This window comes from Fragaria vesca, linkage group LG2 (assembly GCF_000184155.1).
Source record: "Fragaria vesca subsp. vesca linkage group LG2, FraVesHawaii_1.0, whole genome shotgun sequence".
Lineage (NCBI taxonomy): Eukaryota > Viridiplantae > Streptophyta > Magnoliopsida > Rosales > Rosaceae > Fragaria > Fragaria vesca.
In genome coordinates this window covers 33,115,671-33,136,153 of record NC_020492.1, presented here as the reverse complement: position 1 = coordinate 33,136,153, position 20,483 = coordinate 33,115,671, and the positions used below count along the sequence as shown (strand labels likewise).

General features: G+C 40.6%; 7 protein-coding genes across 7 annotated transcripts; 4 read left to right on the top strand and 3 right to left on the bottom strand.

The window, feature by feature from the left end:
- Window positions 1-6: 6 nt before the first annotated feature.
- LOC101300414 (nucleoid-associated protein syc1054_d-like) lies at window positions 7-2,151 on the top strand. Its single transcript, XM_004291917.1, has 7 exons — window positions 7-113; window positions 276-406; window positions 1,080-1,180; window positions 1,268-1,307; window positions 1,578-1,649; window positions 1,818-1,874; window positions 1,967-2,151. The coding sequence occupies exons 1-7, from the start codon at window positions 35-37 to the stop codon at window positions 2,036-2,038; spliced, it is 552 nt and encodes a 183-aa protein (XP_004291965.1). The 5' UTR covers window positions 7-34; the 3' UTR covers window positions 2,039-2,151.
- Window positions 2,152-2,405: 254 nt separating this feature from the next.
- On the bottom strand, window positions 2,406-3,378 carry LOC101300117 (early nodulin-like protein 1-like). The gene is made up of 2 exons (XM_004291916.1): window positions 3,048-3,378; window positions 2,406-2,961 (listed from the first exon to the last, which is right to left on the bottom strand). Exons 1-2 carry the CDS (start codon window positions 3,229-3,231, stop codon window positions 2,591-2,593), a joined length of 555 nt encoding a protein of 184 aa, XP_004291964.1. The 5' UTR covers window positions 3,232-3,378; the 3' UTR covers window positions 2,406-2,590.
- A 336-nt stretch (window positions 3,379-3,714) lies between these two features.
- On the top strand, window positions 3,715-4,266 carry LOC101299831. The gene has a single exon (XM_004291915.1). The coding sequence runs from the start codon at window positions 3,808-3,810 to the stop codon at window positions 4,138-4,140; it is 333 nt and encodes a 110-aa protein (XP_004291963.1). The 5' UTR covers window positions 3,715-3,807; the 3' UTR covers window positions 4,141-4,266.
- Window positions 4,267-4,493: 227 nt separating this feature from the next.
- Window positions 4,494-7,938, bottom strand: LOC101299548 (transmembrane 9 superfamily member 4-like). The gene is made up of 7 exons (XM_004291914.1): window positions 7,779-7,938; window positions 7,095-7,259; window positions 6,908-7,017; window positions 6,718-6,826; window positions 6,475-6,587; window positions 6,215-6,368; window positions 4,494-5,927 (listed from the first exon to the last, which is right to left on the bottom strand). Exons 1-7 carry the CDS (start codon window positions 7,890-7,892, stop codon window positions 4,770-4,772), a joined length of 1,923 nt encoding a protein of 640 aa, XP_004291962.1. The 5' UTR covers window positions 7,893-7,938; the 3' UTR covers window positions 4,494-4,769.
- A 745-nt stretch (window positions 7,939-8,683) lies between these two features.
- LOC101294243 (uncharacterized mitochondrial protein AtMg00810-like) lies at window positions 8,684-9,502 on the bottom strand. The gene has a single exon (XM_004293197.1). It carries the CDS (start codon window positions 9,500-9,502, stop codon window positions 8,684-8,686), a length of 819 nt encoding a protein of 272 aa, XP_004293245.1.
- A 3,121-nt stretch (window positions 9,503-12,623) lies between these two features.
- LOC101299263 (BTB/POZ domain-containing protein NPY1-like) lies at window positions 12,624-17,081 on the top strand. Its single transcript, XM_004291913.1, has 4 exons — window positions 12,624-12,876; window positions 14,492-14,561; window positions 14,760-15,938; window positions 16,281-17,081. The coding sequence occupies exons 1-4, from the start codon at window positions 12,815-12,817 to the stop codon at window positions 16,812-16,814; spliced, it is 1,845 nt and encodes a 614-aa protein (XP_004291961.1). The 5' UTR covers window positions 12,624-12,814; the 3' UTR covers window positions 16,815-17,081.
- A 598-nt stretch (window positions 17,082-17,679) lies between these two features.
- Window positions 17,680-20,337, top strand: LOC101298967 (probable phospholipase D F09G2.8-like). Its single transcript, XM_004291912.1, has 7 exons — window positions 17,680-17,847; window positions 17,934-18,138; window positions 18,257-18,458; window positions 18,581-18,774; window positions 19,009-19,162; window positions 19,415-19,579; window positions 19,676-20,337. Exons 1-7 carry the CDS (start codon window positions 17,682-17,684, stop codon window positions 20,135-20,137), a joined length of 1,548 nt encoding a protein of 515 aa, XP_004291960.1. The 5' UTR covers window positions 17,680-17,681; the 3' UTR covers window positions 20,138-20,337.
- Window positions 20,338-20,483: the final 146 nt, after the last annotated feature.

Genomic DNA, 20,483 nt, shown 5'->3' with positions numbered 1-20,483 from the left:
CTCTCTCTCTCTCTCTCTCTCTCTCTCTCTCTCGATGGCTTCGACCAGCGCTTTATCCTCGCGGCTTTCCAGCTTTCACAGACTCACCGACTCCGCAGACTATCACTCTTTCCGTAAGCTCTTTCTCTTTCCCTTTTCCCTTTTGGGTTCTTCTGTTTCTGCCCTCGAATTGAATCTAGAAGCAGCAGTTCCGGTTGTGGTTGGAATGTTTGACCATTATTGTAATCAAATCAAATCAAGCGTGCTTACTTACTGCTCACTATCTACTGTTTCAGGTGAAGTAAGCTCATATCCAGGCAGTCCAATAGTATCATGGCCTATTAAGACTGGGAGGACGGCCCGATCATCCCGTGTTTATGGTTTATTTGGTGGCAAGAAGGATAACAATGACAAGGGTGATGACAAGGTTTGCCTCTTCACTCTTGCTTGCTGTATCTTTCATCCTTTGTTTATATGTGTTTATTTCATACTATTTATGTTAGAATGAGAGGGGATACCCATTTATTTATGCCTCATGGGAAGATACTGATTTAAGTTTTATGTATGTTTCATCCAACCTTAACCTGCAGGACTTGGCGACCCATAAATTGGGAGCTAAGTTCCATACTTTTAGCCTAGGTTTTGCCATGGTATATCCACTTTTAATTCACCCACCATGTGTTTGCCAGATATCTATCGACTTACCATACACTTTATCTTGCATCCATTTCGTGAACAAGGATACTCATATGAAGCATCTGAGGTTTGGTTGTTCATCTTAACTAGTTTTGTATTCTTATGGGGTAGCTAGGCTGAATGTCACATTTATCTGAATCGATGGTGGCCTTGGGAGCTTGAGGTAGATTATAGGAATGTTTGGTGGCAATGGCCACATTTAGTTAATGGAACATGTGTCGCGTTCAGAAACTAATGAGTTTGTTGACTAAGTAAGAAAATTTTGATTAGTCTGGTAGTTTCTGCTATGGTCTCCTACGTGATGTCTTAGCCAGCCTGAAGCTATGCAGGGACTGAAATGAATAGAATTGAAATTTAAAGTTTCTGTACTCGGTATTTAACGGTGACCTTCCACTTTGTTACAGGCCGGAATATTCGGTAATATGCAAAATCTGTACGAAACAGTTAAGAAAGCCCAAAATGTTGTACAAGTTGAAGCAGTGCGTGTGCAGAAAGAGCTTGCTGCGTATGTTCTATATACACAGTAATCTGATACTCATATCAGTGATATTCCTTTCAGTGTTATTTATCTTTTTTATCTTCTGTGTTTCAGGGCTGAGTTTGATGGTTACTGTGAAGGTGAGATAATAAAGGTATGTCTTACTCTTGCTAAAGGGCAATTGTTATGCTTACAAATGGCATTAAAGTTTGCTTGTTTTCTTGTATCTCAATGGTAGTTTAAGTTGCAAGTTCCCTTAAAAGGTGTTTTTTCACCTCTTGCAGTCTGTGCATTTTGTCTTATCAGTAGATACATAGGATTTCCAGTCTTCACGTCCACTGTCCGATTGCATATGTATAAGTATGTATACATTCTTTGGTGTCTAGTTTCCCTGCGTATATAATTCAGTAATTTTTGCCCCTAGGTAACGCTTTCTGGTAACCAGCAGCCAGTACGCACAGAGATAACCGAGGCTGCTATGGAACTAGGAGCAGAAGTAAGTTATGATTAAATTTAACACATTTGCCGCTGTACACATTTTTGTGAAGATTGGCTGAGATAGAATCAGTGTTTTTCCAGTTCGAGAGGGACAAGATTGAGGGAGCATGTTTCTATTTATTGTAGTTGTAAGTTTTAACTTTTCCTTCTTAACTATGAAATGCAGAAAGTCTCTCTTTTGGTTACTGAAGCATACAAAGATGCACACCAGAAGAGTGTGGTGGTGAGAAGAATTGTTGTTATCTCGCATGTTTTTGGGGACTAAGAAATAGCTCACTTGTTTGTTTAACTGATACACTGTTTTTATTTGTTTAGGCCATGAAGGAGAGAATGAGTAACCTTGCTCAGAGTTTAGGAATGCCACCAGGCCTCGGCGAACTCAAGTGATATTGATGTCAATTGAACCTGTGGCAGTATAATGGGTCACCATGTTAGTCGTTTTTGTAGTTTCTGAGTTGTAACAAAATATTAACAATTTTCATTGACAATTTCATTGCTTCAAACTTGCTGCTTTTTAGATTTCTGTACTGGTTAATCAGTTTTTTATTTTTTATATATTTTTTTATAAGAAGATCATCAGTAATGGATGAGAATTACAACTGAAATAGGTGATGTCGCAAATCCACACTAATGGCCCTATGTCATTTTTAAGCTCCGGTATCAGACTTTATCGGACCACATCAAAATATAAATTGCATGTTTCTTCACTTTCTTCAGAGTTCAGAGATATGGTTATGCAAACAGATCAAGAATTTAGAAAGAAATATATTAAAATTTCATGAGAAAGAAGATGGAACCACTACATATAACATGAACATCATCTCAGATGAATATGAACCCTCCGATATACCCCCAATAAAGAATAAAATAAATCCCTAAAACCAAAGAAGCAGCCCAGATCAAAAAAGTCCAGCCCAATTGCTCACTAAACCCTAGCCTCTAGATGAGCAGAGCTGCCGAAAACCCCATGAGGGCCACAACAACGAGGAGACCGGCCTTGAAAGGGGAAGCACTGCTAGTCGGAGCTGGAGCAACGGCGGGACCGTCTGTGACATCGAAGGCGGGAGAAGGTGCCGGAGAGATGGCGGAGGAGGGACTGGTTCTGTGGGACATAACGACAACAACGAGCTTCTGTCCCTTTACACAGTGGTCCTTGGTTCCGCTGATGAAGTAGAAGGGTCCTGATTTGTCCAGCACAATCTTGGTCTCGCCATCCTTGTACTGCTTCATTGGGTTTGACGTGTTGCAGTTCACATAGTCTTCCTTGCTCACATACAACACCGAGTCTTTTGCACCGTCATACTTCCACACTGCACATATTAAGGAAATCCAAGTTAGCAAGTGAAGAATTAAGGGATTGTTACTGAATTGAAAATGAATATTTAATCAAGATTACCAAGAACGTCGCCGGTCCTGAACCGTTTGCTTTCAGCCCATTTGTTGAGAGATTCGGATTCCGAAGAAGGGACTGCCCATGCGTCTGATTTGCCTCCCACCAAATACTCTCTGGCTTCTGAGAAGCTCAACAACACCAGAAACACGACAGCTAGCAAAGAAGCAGCTCTTGATGCCATTGCCATCGAGTATATGAGAGGATTTGATTTGATTCGGAGAGTGAGAGGAATTGAAATAGAGGTATAGACTATGGAGAGTGCTTGCTGTGGTCCAGTTGTGTCGTCTGGTGATGAATTTATAGGGGTGTGGGGAAGCAACTAGCCGTTGTGGGCTTTGGGGATAAGGCCAACTCCAACGGGAAAAAGATGATAACTTATGACCAAGTCACCTTCAACGGTCACAGCAGCATCAAAAGTCGAGCTCTGTACCTGCATGCCCGCCATCTGGATCTTTCCGTTTCAACTTATGGCCCAAACTGAAAAAAAAGCCCAACCCGAGCTAGCTGTCGGTGCAGCATCTGCGTGCTCACCACCTGTTTGACAAAATTGCTAGGAACCTCCGCTACACATGTCACCGCACAATACTTACCACGAACCCACTACGTGTCCACTACACATGTCACCGCCCAATACTTACACGAACCCACTACGTGTCCACTGCTTGTAAACATGTAAAAGAAGAGAGCCGGAGAAGTGAAACTTGCACCCTGCTGAACTGCATCCATCATTCACTCGCATATCAGAGACACAAGTAGAAACGAGATGGCAGCCGGGAATGAAGAGTGGAGGAAAACGGCAGACACCCACAAAATGAGTCCAGAGGAAGTGAACAGGGCTGGAGTGGAGGGATCCAAGAGGCCACCTGGGCAACACCCGGGGGGAGTTCTTCACCAGAGACGCACCCTTCCTTTTAGCCCCACTGGGATGTTCCTCGGTGGCTTCCTCATCTGCACCGCCATAGGCTACTTCACCCTCTACTCCCTGAAAAAGCCCGAAGCCTCCGCAGGAGACGTTGCCCGGGTTTCCACCAATATCACCGCCACCCCTGATGACACCAAACCCAGGACGGGAACTAGTTCTAGCGCTGTTCGCTGATCAGCTTCCAATACCTGATTTCTTTTTTTTCTTTTTTTAAGAAAAAGAAGCTTTCGTATGCCTGTTGTAATTGTAATTTTCTTGTTCGTGCACTTCACAATAATATTCGGCCTGCACTTTCACTTTCAGGTTTCAATTCGGCCTGCACTTTCACTTTCAGGTTTCAAAAGGATGTGCATGATAATTGTAGCAGTTATTTAACAAGCACTTGTCACAGATGCTACAAGAGAAATCAAGCTAGTGACATACGTTATAAAGGAATTTTGCCTCCTAGTCCTCTCATTCAGTTATTCACAGCACATAACCATATCAATCTCACTGTCCTACCTATAAGAAAAGGGGCAACAACATTTCTGCCTCAACCTTGAAATCCACCATCAAATACAGAAACATGAATCAACAAGGTAAGGTACCTAACAACTGATATGAATTCTTGAAAAATAAACAAATAGAAATATACTCTAACAGAATATGGCCTTGACGGCTTTGTCATGGTTCAAAATTGAGCAATAATAGGATACATTTGAAAGCACAATCCAAAGTTAATTTCAAATTCTTACACTAGTAACATATGTGTTGTGCACCTTCCAGGACAGAGAAGGGCTTCAAAAAGCCCCAATTGCTTGTGTTCAGTCAATTTTCACAGACGAGTAGATGAGTCTCGTGAACCAAAAGCACGCATAGAACCCGATCGTACCAGTCACCACAAAGAATGCATAAGAAGCAATAAGCATGTAACCGAAGTATAACATCGCAGAGACCAACTTTGAGATTTCAAGCTTTGTGAAGAAGTAGAAAGTGGCATACAGGAAGAGGTACAGGGCTGATGAGCCTGATGTGAGGTACGATCTCCACCACCACAAGTAATCCTCACTGCACAGCTGGAAGTAGCAAAGCACAATGGTTATCTCAGCACAAGTGACAATCAGGATGACGAAGACCAAGAACAGGAAACCAAAGATGTAGTAGAACTGGTTCAACCAAATGGAAGTCAGGATAAAGAACAGTTCAATGAAAACTGCTCCGAATGGGAGGATTCCTCCAATTAGAATTGAGAACACTGGGTTCATGTACCAAGCCTGTTCTGGGATCTGCCTTGGGATCTTGTTTGTCTTAACAGGGTCCTCAAGCGCAGGCTTCTTGAACCCAACATACGCCCCAACAAATACGAGCGGGACTGAGATCCCAAACCACAAAAAGACTAGGGCAAACATTGTACCAAATGGCACAGCTCCAGATGATTTCTGGCCCCAGATGAGTGTGTTTAGGACAATGAAAATGGCAGACACGCCTGCTGGGAACAATACTGCAGTCCTGAAAGCAATTTTCTTCCACTCTGTTCCTTTAAACATTTTGTATAAGCGAGCAGACGCATAACCAGCAAAAAGGCCCATGAAGACATAAAGCAGAAGCATGGCTGTCATAAGACCACCTCGGTTGGAAGGGGATAGAAAACCAAGAACAGCAAAGATCATTGTCACAAGTATCATCCCGAAGAATTGCACCCCAGTTCCAACATAAACACAGAGCAAATCTGAATTACTTGGAGCCCTGAAAACATCCCCATGCACAAGCTTCCATCCCGTCTCTTCCTGTGCTTCTTCCTGGGTCTCAAGTTCATTATACTTGGAGATGTCACGGTAGAGTGTTCTTAGCATTATCATTGCTACCATTCCCGAAAGGAAGAGAACAATCATCAACGAATTGACAATTGAAAACCAGTGAATTTGGTCGTCGCTCATTAACAGATAAGCATCCCATCTAGACGCCCACTTTACATCACTCTCCTAAAGAATACAAAGAAAAGAAAAGAAAAATTAAGGAGACTATTAACAGTCAGAAAGTATAAACACATGTCCACTAGCCACTTGCATCAGGGGTATCTCAGTTCAAGGGGACAGTTAAAAGAAAATAAATATATAAAAGAAATGACATAAAGGGAGTTCATGTCTGGTGATTTAGGGATTGTCCTTTCAGACTACATATGCAAACTGCACAGCCTTCTGTGTCAATAAAATATGCTAAAAGAACAACCGGTTTAATATTAGTTACGTATTGAAATTGAGTAGCTCACCTGGAATTCAACGTCGTATGTGAATACAATTTCTTGTTTCTCAGCAACTTCTTGAGGAGAGTTAGAATTAACAACTGTGTGTTTGGAATGGGGGTCACAGGTAGTCAGACGAGTCTTTGCATCATTCCATTTCCCTTCATATTCATGTTTAACACTGGAGATTGAACAGCCAGACAAACATATCATCAATTGACATTGCAAAATGAAATTTCAACACAAGGCATAATTTAGTGAAATAGAAGGATCCAGAAAAACCTTACCTGAATGGCTTCACCTCAAATCCCACAATTCTTGCAGTTTCAGTTTGCATATCTCTGTGAAACTTGACAGTAAATGCCAAGTGGTTGTGGATAAAATACTTTTCTTCCTTGCTCTGAGCATAACAACATAAAGTAAGAATACAGAATACAAAATGCAGAATCATCTACAGATCCTTTTTCCTCTCCCTACAAATGTTAATATAACAAGAAAAGAATTTATGGTGCCAACAAATATTCATATACCCCGGCATAATGGCCTTTAAGCCCAACGTGAAAGCCAAGCTGATAAACAGTAGGAGATTCCTGATCTGGCCTTGGAATGGGAACCACTAGAGGCAGATTATCAAGGATCCTATCATTGGAGAAGGTGTTTTGTTATGATATGCAAATTCAATCACATATATTCTAAATGAAGCGAATAAAAAGTACATACATGTTCACTCGATACTCATCATCTATCTTCTCCTTAAACTGCTTTACAGTTTTGGCATCGGGTGTAAACCGACAGACAATATTGCACATCTGCGGCTCCCGCATTTTAAACTGCAAAGATTCAAAAGCAAGTTAGATATCTACAGAGAGCAAGCAGCTGTAGATTTACAAATCAAAATATCACTTACCACATAGGGTGAGTTCTCGATCCGATCACCACGGAGCACTTCACCAAGATTCTCTGCACTGTCCAAAATTTTATCGGGCTTACAGTAAGGGAGAGAGTAATATGAGTAAGGAAGCTGAGTCTTTGTAGATGTCAGCTTGTTCACTTTCACTTTCAGATCATCACCCTGCATTTGAAGTTAGTACAAAATATCAAGCTTAATCACAGCATTGTGAATTCCCTTTGCTGAGTCAAAGTTGTTTCAATCTTATAATTTAAGCTGAGTGAAGTAAAACGACCACAAATAGTCGATCTAAAGTCGAAAGAAATAGCTCAAATCTGAATAAGCAGCACTTGAAATCCAGTGGAATCGAATGACAAAGCTTCCCTATAGTAGCAATCTAAGACATATGTTGATCTAAACCAGCTATGACCTATCATATGTGATTTCAGCATGAAACGACTCTATAAAATCGCATTGTTTAACGCATTAAACTAATCATGAAGCAGAGCCGAAACATAATCCGAACACAGACCAAATCGGCTAGGGGTCAACTACAACTAAATCAACGATAAATTCATATCAAGTGAATCAAACGTTGCATAATCAGTTCATTTTATCAACGTCCAAAAGTAATAGATCCGATATTATAACACATAGATCACTGGGTTCATGCACATAGATATCGAGTTTGCAGGAGCTGACCTTGATGAAGTCCTCGGGTGCGACTCCGGGGAGGTAGAAGGAATTTGCGCCGCGGATGAGCAGTAGAAAGATGGCGGAGATCGTCAGGATGAGTGATCGGCGATGAGACTCCATGGCCGAAACAAGGAGAGAAATGAGAGCCTAGATCTGGAGGGGTTGTTTGTCTATTGGTTGCTGCTATTTGTGGTTCGCGTCGTATTTGTCTGTTGCGTAAAATTGTAATAACAATATATTATTGGTGTCAAACAAGTATTTTAAAAGAGAAGAGTCCGATTTGGTGCACTGTCGGTGCTCTGTGATTCTGCTACTTTAGCCCATAGACTGTCATTGTACAAAGGCCCGGCCCAAATTTTCATTAGAGATTCCCCCCTTTCCTACTCTAGCCCATTTAAGGCAACATCTCGTTGTACGACTAGTTAGAGAGGTCCCGAGTGACATTTGACATTTCTGCAGCATGTTCGCTTTTTGTCTTCAAGTTGTGTATATACCGTATAACAACCGCAATATGCCATCTTAGTAGAAGATTGATCCATTTTGGTCAAGTGGTCAGCATAGAAATACATACACCTTGAAGTTAGATGATAATTAAGACCGGTAAAAATGACCACATATTAAAGAGAATGATACTTGAGAAGAAATTGTATTCTTGATCTACTCTAGAGGGAAACGGATTACAACTTCTTATACACAGAGATGCTAATCTGATCCATAATTCTAGGGTAAACTATGGTTATACAAATCAAAGATAATACATAATATTGTTAAATGAATAAGACTCCTAATTACAAGGGATTTATTTCCTCAATACTCCCCCTCAAGTTGGAGTGTATGTTAATTACACCCAACTTGTTCAATAGGGCATAAAATTTCTTCAAACTCATTGGTTTGGTGAACAAGTCAGCTGGCTATTCTTGTGTTCGAATATGCATAGTCTTGATTAGTTCTCCCTGCACTCTTTCACGTACAACATGGCAATCAATCTCAATATGCTTCGTGCGTTCGTGAAACACGGGGTTTGATGCTATGTGAATGGCAGCCTGATTATCACAGAAGAGCTTAACTGCATGTGCATGTCTGACGTTCAAATCGTTTAGTATGCTTCGCAACCACGTTATCTCACAACATGTCGTGGCCATGGACCTATACTCCGCTTCTGCACTTGAATGAGACATCGTTCCTTGTTTCTTAGTTTTCCATGAGATGGGTGCATTACCAAGAAAAATGCAGTAACCAGTTGTTGACCTCATTGTGTCTTTGCATCGAGCCCAGTCTGCATCACAATACGCCTTAAGCTCCAACTGTCCTGTGGAGGGCAACAGTATTCCTTGTCCAGACGTTTGTTTAACAGATCTCAAAACCTTGTATGCTGCATCTAGATGAGGTTGTCTAGGCTTACCCATAAATTGACTTAGGATATGCACATCATAGACAAGGTCTGGTCTTGTGATTGTAAGGTATATGAGTCTCCCAACCATTCTTCGATATTGGGAAGCATCCTTTAACAAATCGCCATCTCCTTGAGTTAATACTAAGTTCTGCTCAACTGGGAATTGGGGAGGTTTGGCACCCATAAAGCCTGCATCTTCGAGAACCTCCAGTGCATATTTTCGTTGGCACATAACAATGCCTTGCTTGGACCTTGCCACTTCTATTCCAATAAAATATCTTAACTGACCCATATCCTTCAGCTTAAAATGACTTGCAAGAAACTGTTTTGTCCCCATGATATCTTGCAAATCATTTTCTGCCACTATAACATCGCCAACATAAACTAGTAAAGCTGTGAATTTACCATTTATGTTTCGGACGAATAGTGAATAGTCAGACCAAGACTGTTTGAATCCGGCAGCCTTGAGAGTAGCAGAGAGCTTCAAAAACCATTGCCTCAATGCCTACTTGAGGCCATATAATGACTTGTGCAACTTGCATACCCTATTCTCCCCTTTTCATCCGAAACCAGGAGGCAACTGCATGTACACAACTTCAACTTCATAGAGATCACCATTAAGAAAGACTTTGTTGACATCTAGTTGTCTTTAAATAAATAAACATTAGTATTTTAAATAAGAAAACATAGTAAAACCCTAATGACCGCTTTCAACCGCTATGATCATTTTGTTATCAACAGGTGGCACCTGTATATCAGGGCTAGCTCTTACCTCACTGTCGTCATGAGGTATGCTACCGGATGGAGAATCAAGACCTAATGCTCTTGGGTTATGTCAAAAGGAGGATGTGTGAGGCTAACCCTTCCCCGACGTCCCACTCAATTCTTATATTGTAGGACCAATGATTTATTAATAACTCACACACTCTACATATGTCTAATGAGGTTTGAACTCATAATCTCATAGTTGTTAGTTAATACATTAACCAACCAAACCATGACTCACTGGCTAAAAGGTCTACTAACAATCCTTATATGCATCCTCCTCCCTTTAGAATCATTTAAACGCAATTCTGATGGTTTTGTCACTTTTGTGTCTGCTTTTATTTTTCACAACTTTGAAGGTGTTCCGATTCTAGCTTCCTCCAAACAAATCGGTTCTTAAGATGTCTTACATCTGAGTTTTTTTCTTTTTGATAGGTTGGTCACTGTTGTTTGGATATGAGAGTTGGGCTCTTTACTTTGGGCTGATATTTACTTTGGGTTCTGGGAAAACAATGAACTGCTTATGAGCTCAAAACACAAGAGACTCAACCATCAAAGAAATGAGGCCATTTTGCTGTCTTCATGGACTTCAATTTGAAGGCCCTTCAATCAAGTCAAAGGCGATCCATCCGATGACCAATTGGATAGGCATGTTTCACGGTTTCACCTGTCAATTTTGAAACGAGTAAAATGAGATCATCTAGCTACTTGTGCCAACAAGATAAGAAGATGATTACGCAAGTCGTTTTCAGTTCTTAAATCACACAACCACGAAAGTGACACACATGCAGAGCTCCCTACAATTGTTAACCGGCCGGCAAGTCGATTTCAAGTTTTAATTCATGATGTTAATTCCTTTTTGTATAATGACATTCCCGTTTATTTTTAATGACAAGAAACAACCGATTTTAAGACCAATGGTCCATGCAAATGACACAAACATGATGGCAAGTTGGCAACATACCAAAACTTTGTAAATATAGTTAGCTAGCTAACTAGCTAGTTCGATCCCCGGCATGCTTAAAAAGATTGAATACAGATATGAGTCAGCCAAACACTCGATCGATTCATTGAAGGTTGGGGAAAAGATGCAGAACAAGTAGTTGAGTGTGGTACGAACAATGATGAAGCATCAGCTGTAAAGATGTGAAAGGATTAATTAGCCTAGCATAGCTCTCTCTCTCTCTCTCTGTATGCAGTACTGGATCTGATGATGACTCTCTTCAAAGATTATTTTGAATGAAATGAATGACATCGTCAAATTAAGCTTGGGTAGCTAGCTTCTCGTTCTCTACTTCTCTTTCTCTTTGTGGATGAATCATCTGGCCAGCTAGCTAGCTTTGTCCAAGAAATGAAGCAAACATTTAAGCCGATGTGTATATATATTCAGCAGATTCTTACACATGTATGTTGGAGTACGACCACCTAATTTACTTTCTAAGGTCCCCCCGCTCGCTCCCGCTGCATCATGCATGCCCAGAGCTAGCCTGGTCTCGATCAGACCCTGTGGCCATGTCTATACATGGCTGTGATCTTTGTTAGATATATATGGCTCCAATACATGCATCGACGACAGATTAGCACAGGGACCATGCCTATATACATCATACCAGATGTATAATCATCCATGAGCTAGCCCAGGGAGACATGGTTCAGAGAGTGCGAATTCATCAGTGTAAGGAAAGGGTATCCTATAATCATACAAGCATATATAAAGCTCACTACAATGAAACTAAAATTTCACAATGATTAAACCCTAGCACAAAATTAACTTGATTATCGGATGTGTATCTTAAATTAGTCGTGTCATTGTGCTAGTCATGTATGCAAAATAATGTCAAAGTGGAGACACAATTGGCGTAATCATCCGGCCGTAAATAGAGAACTTAACCCAAAACTCTCCTCGGTTAGCGTAGTATTGACTACGGAGGTAGGAATCTGGTTCGTAAGTCAAAAGTAGTATGGAACTATGGATCATAAGATTCTAAGCTACGCGTCAAACGGGAACATCATCCACTCTCACGTCCGAGGAGGCGCGTAACACAACATCTCCGGCGCCGGCGTGTAAGACGACGGAGATACACAGGAGAAATAAAAGAAGAAGAGGAGGGGTAAGATAGTCCATTGCGGATGGCGTGCTTTAGCGGCATAAAAGCGCTAGTTAGAAAGTCATCTGAGACACTCTGTAAACACAGTCCCCTACTCTCTATACACACTCGCTCTCTCTCTCTCTCTCTCTTTGTTTTGGTGCAAAATACAGGACGAGGAGGAGGAGAAGGGACAAGGGCGTCAGAGCCAAACCGATGAGAAATGAAATACCACCACGTAGCGGCATAGAAGAGAGAGATTTGGTTGGAGTTGGACGCAGCAGAAGAAGAAGAGAGATATAAAGAGGAGTAGTCATTGAGATTTGCGCCTTTTAAAGAATAAGAAAGGAGAAGAAGATCTTCAGAGGATCAGGGTTGATTTAAAGCAAAGGCGGCGAGGATTTATGGTATGAGGTCCTCCTATCTAGCTAGCTCTGTCACTCACGTACTCCCCCGGTGATGCAAAATTACAAGAATCCCTTCCCTCCCTCTGCTCGGGTGTTTGGTATTTGTGTAAAGAGCGTCATCAATGTCATCATAAAGGCTGGGGAGAAATGAATGGGAACAGCACCAAGCTCGAGGCAGTGGTGCCCCTGGTTTCATTTTCATTTTAAGTCTCGGTCTCGCTCCCTGTCCTCACATTTATAGTCTTTCCTTCTCTTCTGGTTGCGTGTTTTAGAAAGAGGAGAAACACAAGCACAACACCAAAGAAAGAGAGCGCCTCTCATTTCTGGTCTTCATTCTTCAACAACCAACTCGGCATTCGTGGTGGCTCAGCAGGGCATTTTGGGGTCAAGATGAAGTTTATGAAGTTAGGGTCCAAGCCTGATGCGTTTCAAGCTGACGGCAAGTCGATCAGGTACCGATATTCTGTTTCATCTTATCTCAAATAATCTCATTTTGTTCTGTTTTTCCCATAAAGAATCCCTCTTTTTTAACATTACATTTGTTTTCTTTGCTCTCTGCTTCGATGCATTTCTTAGATCCCCAGTTTTAGGTCTTATGTTGCTTCATAAGTAGTGAAATTTGGACCTTTTTGGTTGTCAATGCAAATATGTTAGAGGACCTGTTTGTCTGAGTATGCACTTATTCAGTTGTAAGTGGCGAATTCTTCCATGGAATCAGTGATGATAAACACAGAAACTAAAGTTGGTCTCTTTGATTAGGAAGGACATAGAGAGAAAATAATAAACAAGAAAAGGATGGAAGAGAAGGCACATGGGCGTTCGTGATGTTATTATCATAGTCTTCTCTTTTATCTCTAAAGACAGTATGGTAAAAGGGTGATTGGGGTGTCAAATGCCTTTCAGGATGTGGTCCAGCGATGGAATGTCCTATTTTTTATGACTTTGTGTTTGTGGTCCAAATGTGGTAAAGTCATATGTGATCCCCCAACCTCTCTAATCATCATAACACTCCAAATTTTTCATCTTAACCATGACATTGGTTCAATCAACCATATTGTTTGCTTCTTCTTCTTCTTTTTATCTCTATACTCTTTTTTTTATCTGTATGCTAGATCACCATGTTGATTGTTTCTTGCAAACTTGGATGAATAACATCTGTATCAAATATAAAAGATGTCATCTTTATCTTCGGGTGGATCAATCGCCTTTGATCCGATTATATATGCAAATGGTTGAAACTGTGTCAGATCTTGCATGTGCTGTTTTCTAGCTGCAAATTGTATTGTTAAGCTGTAAAAGAGCTACATCTCTTAGTTAGTATGAAAAATTACTACAGCGTGGACTACAATGATGAAGGATGTTTTGTTTTTGACTGTACACTCCAGTCCAGTATGGTTTTAGTCCTCCAGTAGATCTTTGCTAATTGTGGCAAGGTTAAGGGAAATTAGAGAGTTAAGTATCCGACCTTTTGATTTCCAAGCCAAAGAGGTTTTGGACATTGTGCTATAGCATACTATATCTAATTTGATTTCCAGACCCTGACTTGGAACTTGGGACTTACCTCAAACTAGCTTATCTGAGGTGAACGGCTAAGAAAATTATAGAAGCCACCCGCTAAGTTGCTATCGAACCTGATACGAGGATTATTGAAGCCTAATCACTACAGGAAGTTGTTGAAATGGAGCTCTATTCCATTATCTTGCCAATAACGCTGGCCAATCTATTGCTGTAGATGTTAAACGTTTGATGTAATCAATTCCCGAGTAATGTAACGATGTCCAAACGTAAGATGAATATGATCATCTACTTTAGCAACGTATGATCACTATGATGTACCATTTGTTATTAGAAGCTTTAGGGAAATATGTATACTTTATCAAAACTTTGAGTGTGTCATCTCTGTATTTCCCCTCCATGTTTCTCATGTTTGTTTTGTTATGGATTGGGAGTGGTGCATATATTTTCATGATATGCTATCGGGTTTCGAAGATAATCTTTATTTGCTTTCTTTAGTTTCTATCGTCCTTGTCTCTTTGGGCTTAATTTTATCTTCCTATGCTCATGCAGATATGTAACATCTGAGTTGGAATCCGATGTCGTCGTCAAGGTTGGGGAAGTTCAATTTTACCTTCACAAGGTATGTCTTATTACTTTAGGATTAGATTGGTTTTGGTTGTGCTATGAGTGTGAATATTCCCACTGTGATTTTCCTATTTTGCAAATTGAAAAACAGGGTGTTCTTTCATTGGATGGTAGATTCCCTCCAAAGTTAGTGATAATTTTCTCTAGCAAAGCTTATTCTGTTTTGTAATGCTGAATCTCTTTGTATTTCCAGTTCCCTCTCCTGTCCAAGAGTAATCGCTTGCAAAAACTAGTACCTAAATCCAATGAGGATAAAGTCGTCGAAGTTTGCATGGATGATTTCCCTGGTGGTGCGAATTCCTTTGAAGTCTGTGCAAAATTTTGCTATGGAATGACTGTTACTCTCAATGCTTACAATGTTGTGGCTGCTCGTTGTGGTGCTGAGTATCTGGAGATGACTGAGGATGTTGATCGCAGTAACCTGATATATAAAATCGAAGTATTCCTGAATTCAAGTATATTTCGTAGCTGGAAAGATACCATTAATGTTCTCCAAACAACCAAACCTCTTCTGTCATGGTCTGAGGATCTGAAAATTGTCGGAAGATGCATAGATTCAATTGCTTCTAAAACTTCTGTGGACCCTGCAAATATCAGCTGGTCCTACACACACAACCGCAAATTAGCAGAGCCTGATAAAATTACTGAAGAAGGGACTAATTATCGAGACAAAATGGAAAATATTCCAAGGGATTGGTGGGTTGAAGATATATGTGAGCTAGATATTGATCTCTACAAGCGTGTCATGATTGCTGTGAAATCAAAAGGAAGAATGAATGGTGCCGTTATAGGGGAGGCTCTGAAAACTTATGCACTTAGATGGTTGCCAGACTCTGTTGACGCGTTGATTTCTGAAGATCATGCATTGAGGAACAAATCTCTAATAGAAACTATTATTTGTTTACTGCCATCTGACAAAGGTGTGGGTTGTTCATGCAGTTTCTTGCTGAAACTTTTGAAAGTTAGTACTTTGGTTGGAGCAGATGAGTCATTGAGGGAGGTTCTGGTGAACAGGATTGGCTTGAAGTTACATGAAGCTCGTGTTAGTGATTTATTGATCCCTGCTCGGTTTCCTCAAATTACTATTTATGATGTTGAATTGGTTCAGTCCATTGTGAATCGGTTTGTGATACATGAAAAGAGTAACTGGGATCTGGATGTTGTTCGGAAGAATGAAAAGGGTACTGATAATTTGATCTTGGGGCATGGATCCTTGGTGGGTGTTGGTAGACTGATTGATGGGTATCTTGCCGAAATTGCACATGACCCTAATCTTAACCTTGGTAGTTTCATAGACTTGTCACAATCGCTTCCCGAGTTAGCGAGGCCAATTCATGATGGATTGTACAAAGCCATTGACATCTACCTGAAGGTATGCTTTAATGTCATGTGAGTGTGTGGTTCATTTATTTTCATAGTTACTGCATTGTACTTTTTGCTTCTGATGTGAGATGTCTGTCGTGCTTTGATTTAAGTAGACAGGATGCAGGATCCTCCTATCTAATAGGACTGATTTTTCAATTTTATTTCAGATTGTGATCTCAAAAATGACCGTCTTTCGTCACAATAGTTTTGTACTGTTTTATGCATGTTTGCATTCCCTTTTGTACTTCTATTTGGTGCTGTTTCTGTGGATTGCTATACAGATGCCTCTTTCAGATTTCAGTGGACCTCTATGTATTTATTGAGAACTGATTAGTTGTCCGGATTCCAGGAGCACCCTAGTCTGACAAAAGCGGAGAGGAAAAGAATATGTGGATTAATGGATGTCAAGAAGCTGACAATGGAGGCATCTATGGATGCTGCACAGAACGAGCGGCTTCCACTGCGAGTTGTTGTCCAAGTTCTCTTTTTTGAGCAGGTGAGATCTTCAGCTGCTTCTCGGTCCCTTAACAACCACCAATCTGATGGTTCACAGTCCACCACAAATTTCGATGAAGAGTGTCACAACACAGCAGAAGAAAACTGCAAACCTCTAGGAAAACAGCTGAGGCAAATGAAGGTGAGCGAAGAGTTGCAGAAGAATGGGAGATTGGGTAAGAAGAACAGCAAGAACAGCAGAAGTGGTGCGCAGTTGTTGCCATCTAGGTCAAGAAGGATATTTGATAAGTTATGGTCTGTGGGGAAAGGGGGGCATGTAGAGAACAAGAGTTCGGAGACTTCTGGGAGTTCTCAGAGCCCAACTTCAATAGTTCCTGGTGATTCAAAGTTAGTTTCATCAAGACACAGGAGGCATTCTATCTCGTAGGTTTGGTATCATATTTGAATGAAATGAGGAAAAAATTCGTCTGCCAAGTGTACAAAATGGTAGGATTCGTTGTAGCTGATTATCATATTGTCCTTTCTGTGGCTGACACAAGTATTATTTCAAAGGGAACAGAGTTCACTGTAGTTAAAATGTAGTCAGTTATCTGGTGGCATTGCCATAGACATCTTTTGGTACCAATTGTAACATTCTCTGTGTTGATCTTTAAACAAGTGCCGGCTCATTTCAAGTTTGTTAAAAACTCATCAGAAGCGATCAGACTATCATGCTAAATTGCTAATGTTGTAGAAGCTAGTATTGACCTGGTTGCCTGTCAAAGTGTGAATGAAATGCTTTTTTCAAGGGTAAAATTCTGGTTTGAAGTCGATATCTGTTTAGTCTTTGTGGTTTCATTTTAATCTGAATGATGTTTAAAGTCACAATTTTTTTTTTCTAAATAGTCATTTCATTAATTTTGCCATGTTAGATTGTTGACATGACCATTAAAAATTATAATATTTTTAACGGTTATGTCAGCATTTTAACAGTGAAAATTGACGGAAGGACTATCCGGAAGAAAAATCGTGATTTTAAGGAAAGACCATTCAGACTGAAATAAAATCAGAATGACTAAACAGATATCGACTTTAAACCACATGGACTAAACAAATTTCAATTCTTTTCTTAACGAGGAGATGGTAACACAGTAACACTGAAAGTCATGAAACAGAATTCGGAATAACAGTTTGGCTGTTGGCTTAGCATTCAAGTTTGAAGGGTTGACTTTATCCCGAATGTTGTACTTTGAACACAAAATGGTACAAATAAACACACACAGAGTTCCAGAGTCATCGAGATAAAGAGAGAAAGATGAAAGTCATACGCAGTCTCAATATCGTCGTCATCGTTTTGGTTTTAGTCAAGTTGCTACCCGTCTCTCAAGGTTCAGGTTCGGCGCAATGCAAAGCATGGTTGGTCCAATCAATCCCCACAGACATGCCCGGCCTCCATCGTGTCCCTGGTGTCCTCTCCACCGGTAACCAACACAGCACAACAGCATATTGTTTCATCTCTCAAACCACACTTGATTGAATTTGATTGTGTTGTGTTTGTTTTGTGCAGCGGATGTGTTCCGATGGCTGGCGCGGAACTCAACACAGAGACTGGACATAATAGCTCAGTACTGGCAGTTTGTAGCCAATCCTCAAGACCCTCACTCTGGAGATTTTGGATACTCAAAACACGACATGATGAGATTTGGAGCTCACCAAGGTGCTTCTGTTTATAGAGCCTTGGATGATGCTGCTAATCGCAATCTTTCTATCAGGTACGCATCCTTTGATCTGTAAACTAAGCCTAATACTCATATGTCGTTTCTGTCCAAGTTTCAAGATTGTGTCTTTTAGCTAGCTTACCAAATGCATTGTTCTTATTTGGGGTGTTAGGCTACTATCACACTCGGGTGTATATCCTGACTACACCAAAGAACCTTCCAAACTTGCTTCAGGAAGGCCCAATGTGAAGAATGTCACTTTGTTACTTAGTGATTGGTGGGGTTCTGGCATTGTCCATGCCAAAGTTTGGATATCAGATCGGCGACATGTGTATATTGGCTCTGCAAATAATGACTGGAAGTCTCTCACACAAGTATCCCTTTCTTGAAACCTTGCTACTTTAACGAGTTCATCCTGTTACTTTGTATGGTTTACTTTCTTGCATTCTCATATCCTATTATTCCTTATTGGGGAAGTCTGAATGGTTGGTTGTAGGTCAAGGAAGTTGGAATCTACCTTGCTGATTGTCCCAAAATAGCGAGAAAGGTTGAGACATACTTTGACAACCTGTGGAAACTTGCATCTCTTAATCCTACTGCTTATACAACAAATGTATCAGATAATCAGTGGCAGACTGAGAGACAAGTTCCTTGCTGGTCGCATTTTGTGGATTCCAAAGCGAGGTGTAGGTGTGTGTTTGGGGTTTGTCATGGAAACCAAGTTCAGTCCCTGATATGTTCCTTGCTATTCTCGTTAGTTTGAAATGCTAGATGATGCTCGTATCAACTCCTTTGCCTCAAGTGCATATAATCTAGATGCGGCTATAGTTTTTCCTTTTACTAGCTTTATCTCCTATGCTTCTAGGATTCATGTAATGCAGTGCTTTAACCTCACTTAAATCTTGTATGGTTGTGTCAATGCAGTTCACCTCTCCCTGGGATTGTGGAGACTGACCATGTAGCAGGATACCCCATACTGTCAGACCCTGATATGTTCAAAACTCAACTCCAGACTCCTGGACATAATGATTCAAGTCTGCAACCTCAATCCAGCTATCTATCTTTTGCTCCTCCAGAGGTAATTGTCTGGACTCTTCTTGGACATAATGGTTTTAATCTCATGTTCATTGTACGAGGAATTGAACTTTTATGAATGCATATGAATGATAAGTTGGTATCATAAGTGCGAATAATCATGAGAAAGGAAAGGAACCCTCTGAGAAAATCAAAACACTGAAAAGTAAAGTTCTCATATTTTGGATTTTTAGTTGTCTCCGAGTTGTTCTGAATTTTCTTGTTTATCCATCTTAACGGCATTTCTGGTCAGCAGCTGTCATTTGGCAAGTACCAGGCAGATGAACAAGCATGGATAGATACTATTACTTCTGTAGGACGTGGAGGGACTGTTAGGATTAGTACCATGGACTGGCTTGGTCAGTCCCAATTTATGGAGCAAACAATTTATTGGTCATCCCTCTCCTCTGCAATATCAGAGGTAACGTTCATTACCACGACTACTACTTTTGTGTACAGATTCTTTTTTATGGAATAAAGCTTTGAACTCACAAAATGTTTGAATGGTAATTGGTAGGTTGTGTTTGCAAAGAAAGCAACAGTGAAGTTATTAGTAGCACATTGGGCACATTTTATCAGCAGCACAGATCAGTACCTGAAATCTCTCCTCTACTCTAATGTTCTATGCAATTCATCCGAGTATAACCACTGTTCTGGGAAAGTTGAGATCAAGTATTATATGGTCCCGGGATTCAACTCAACAGGACCTGCCAGTACTACTAATGGTACTCATACCGGAAATATATACCCTGGTTACACCAGGGTTAACCATGGGAAGTATGCAGTAAGCGATGTTCGAGCCCACATTGGGACGAGCAATCTTGTGTGGGATTACTTCTATACAACAGCAGGTGTCAGCTTTGGTACAAATAACTCTGCCATTGTTTCACAACTTCAACAAGTCTTTGATGCTGACTGGGATTCGGAATATGCTGTGCCAGTTGAAGAGTTGGGGGAAGGTAATGCCTTTTCAAGCTGATGATGAGCAGTTGAATGTGTCATGGACATATGACCTGACAGTAGAATGTAAATGAAAGATGTAGGTGGGGTTTGGAACTTTGGATAGATACACTTGGAATTTGAACTCATTTGTTCTTTGAAAGTTTGATGGTGAAATGAACCAGACATTGTTTGTAATTTCACTTCACTCGAATAAGCATACTATTGTTGAGTTGTTACATGAGTGGTTGCAGTGTTGCAGTGGTGGCGCCGAAGACGGTTGGAACTTGGAATTCCTCACAGCATCTTCATAGATTTCCAAAAAAAAAATATATATATATATATATTGGGCCGCTTGGTCCTAAGGCGGCTAGGCGGACAACATG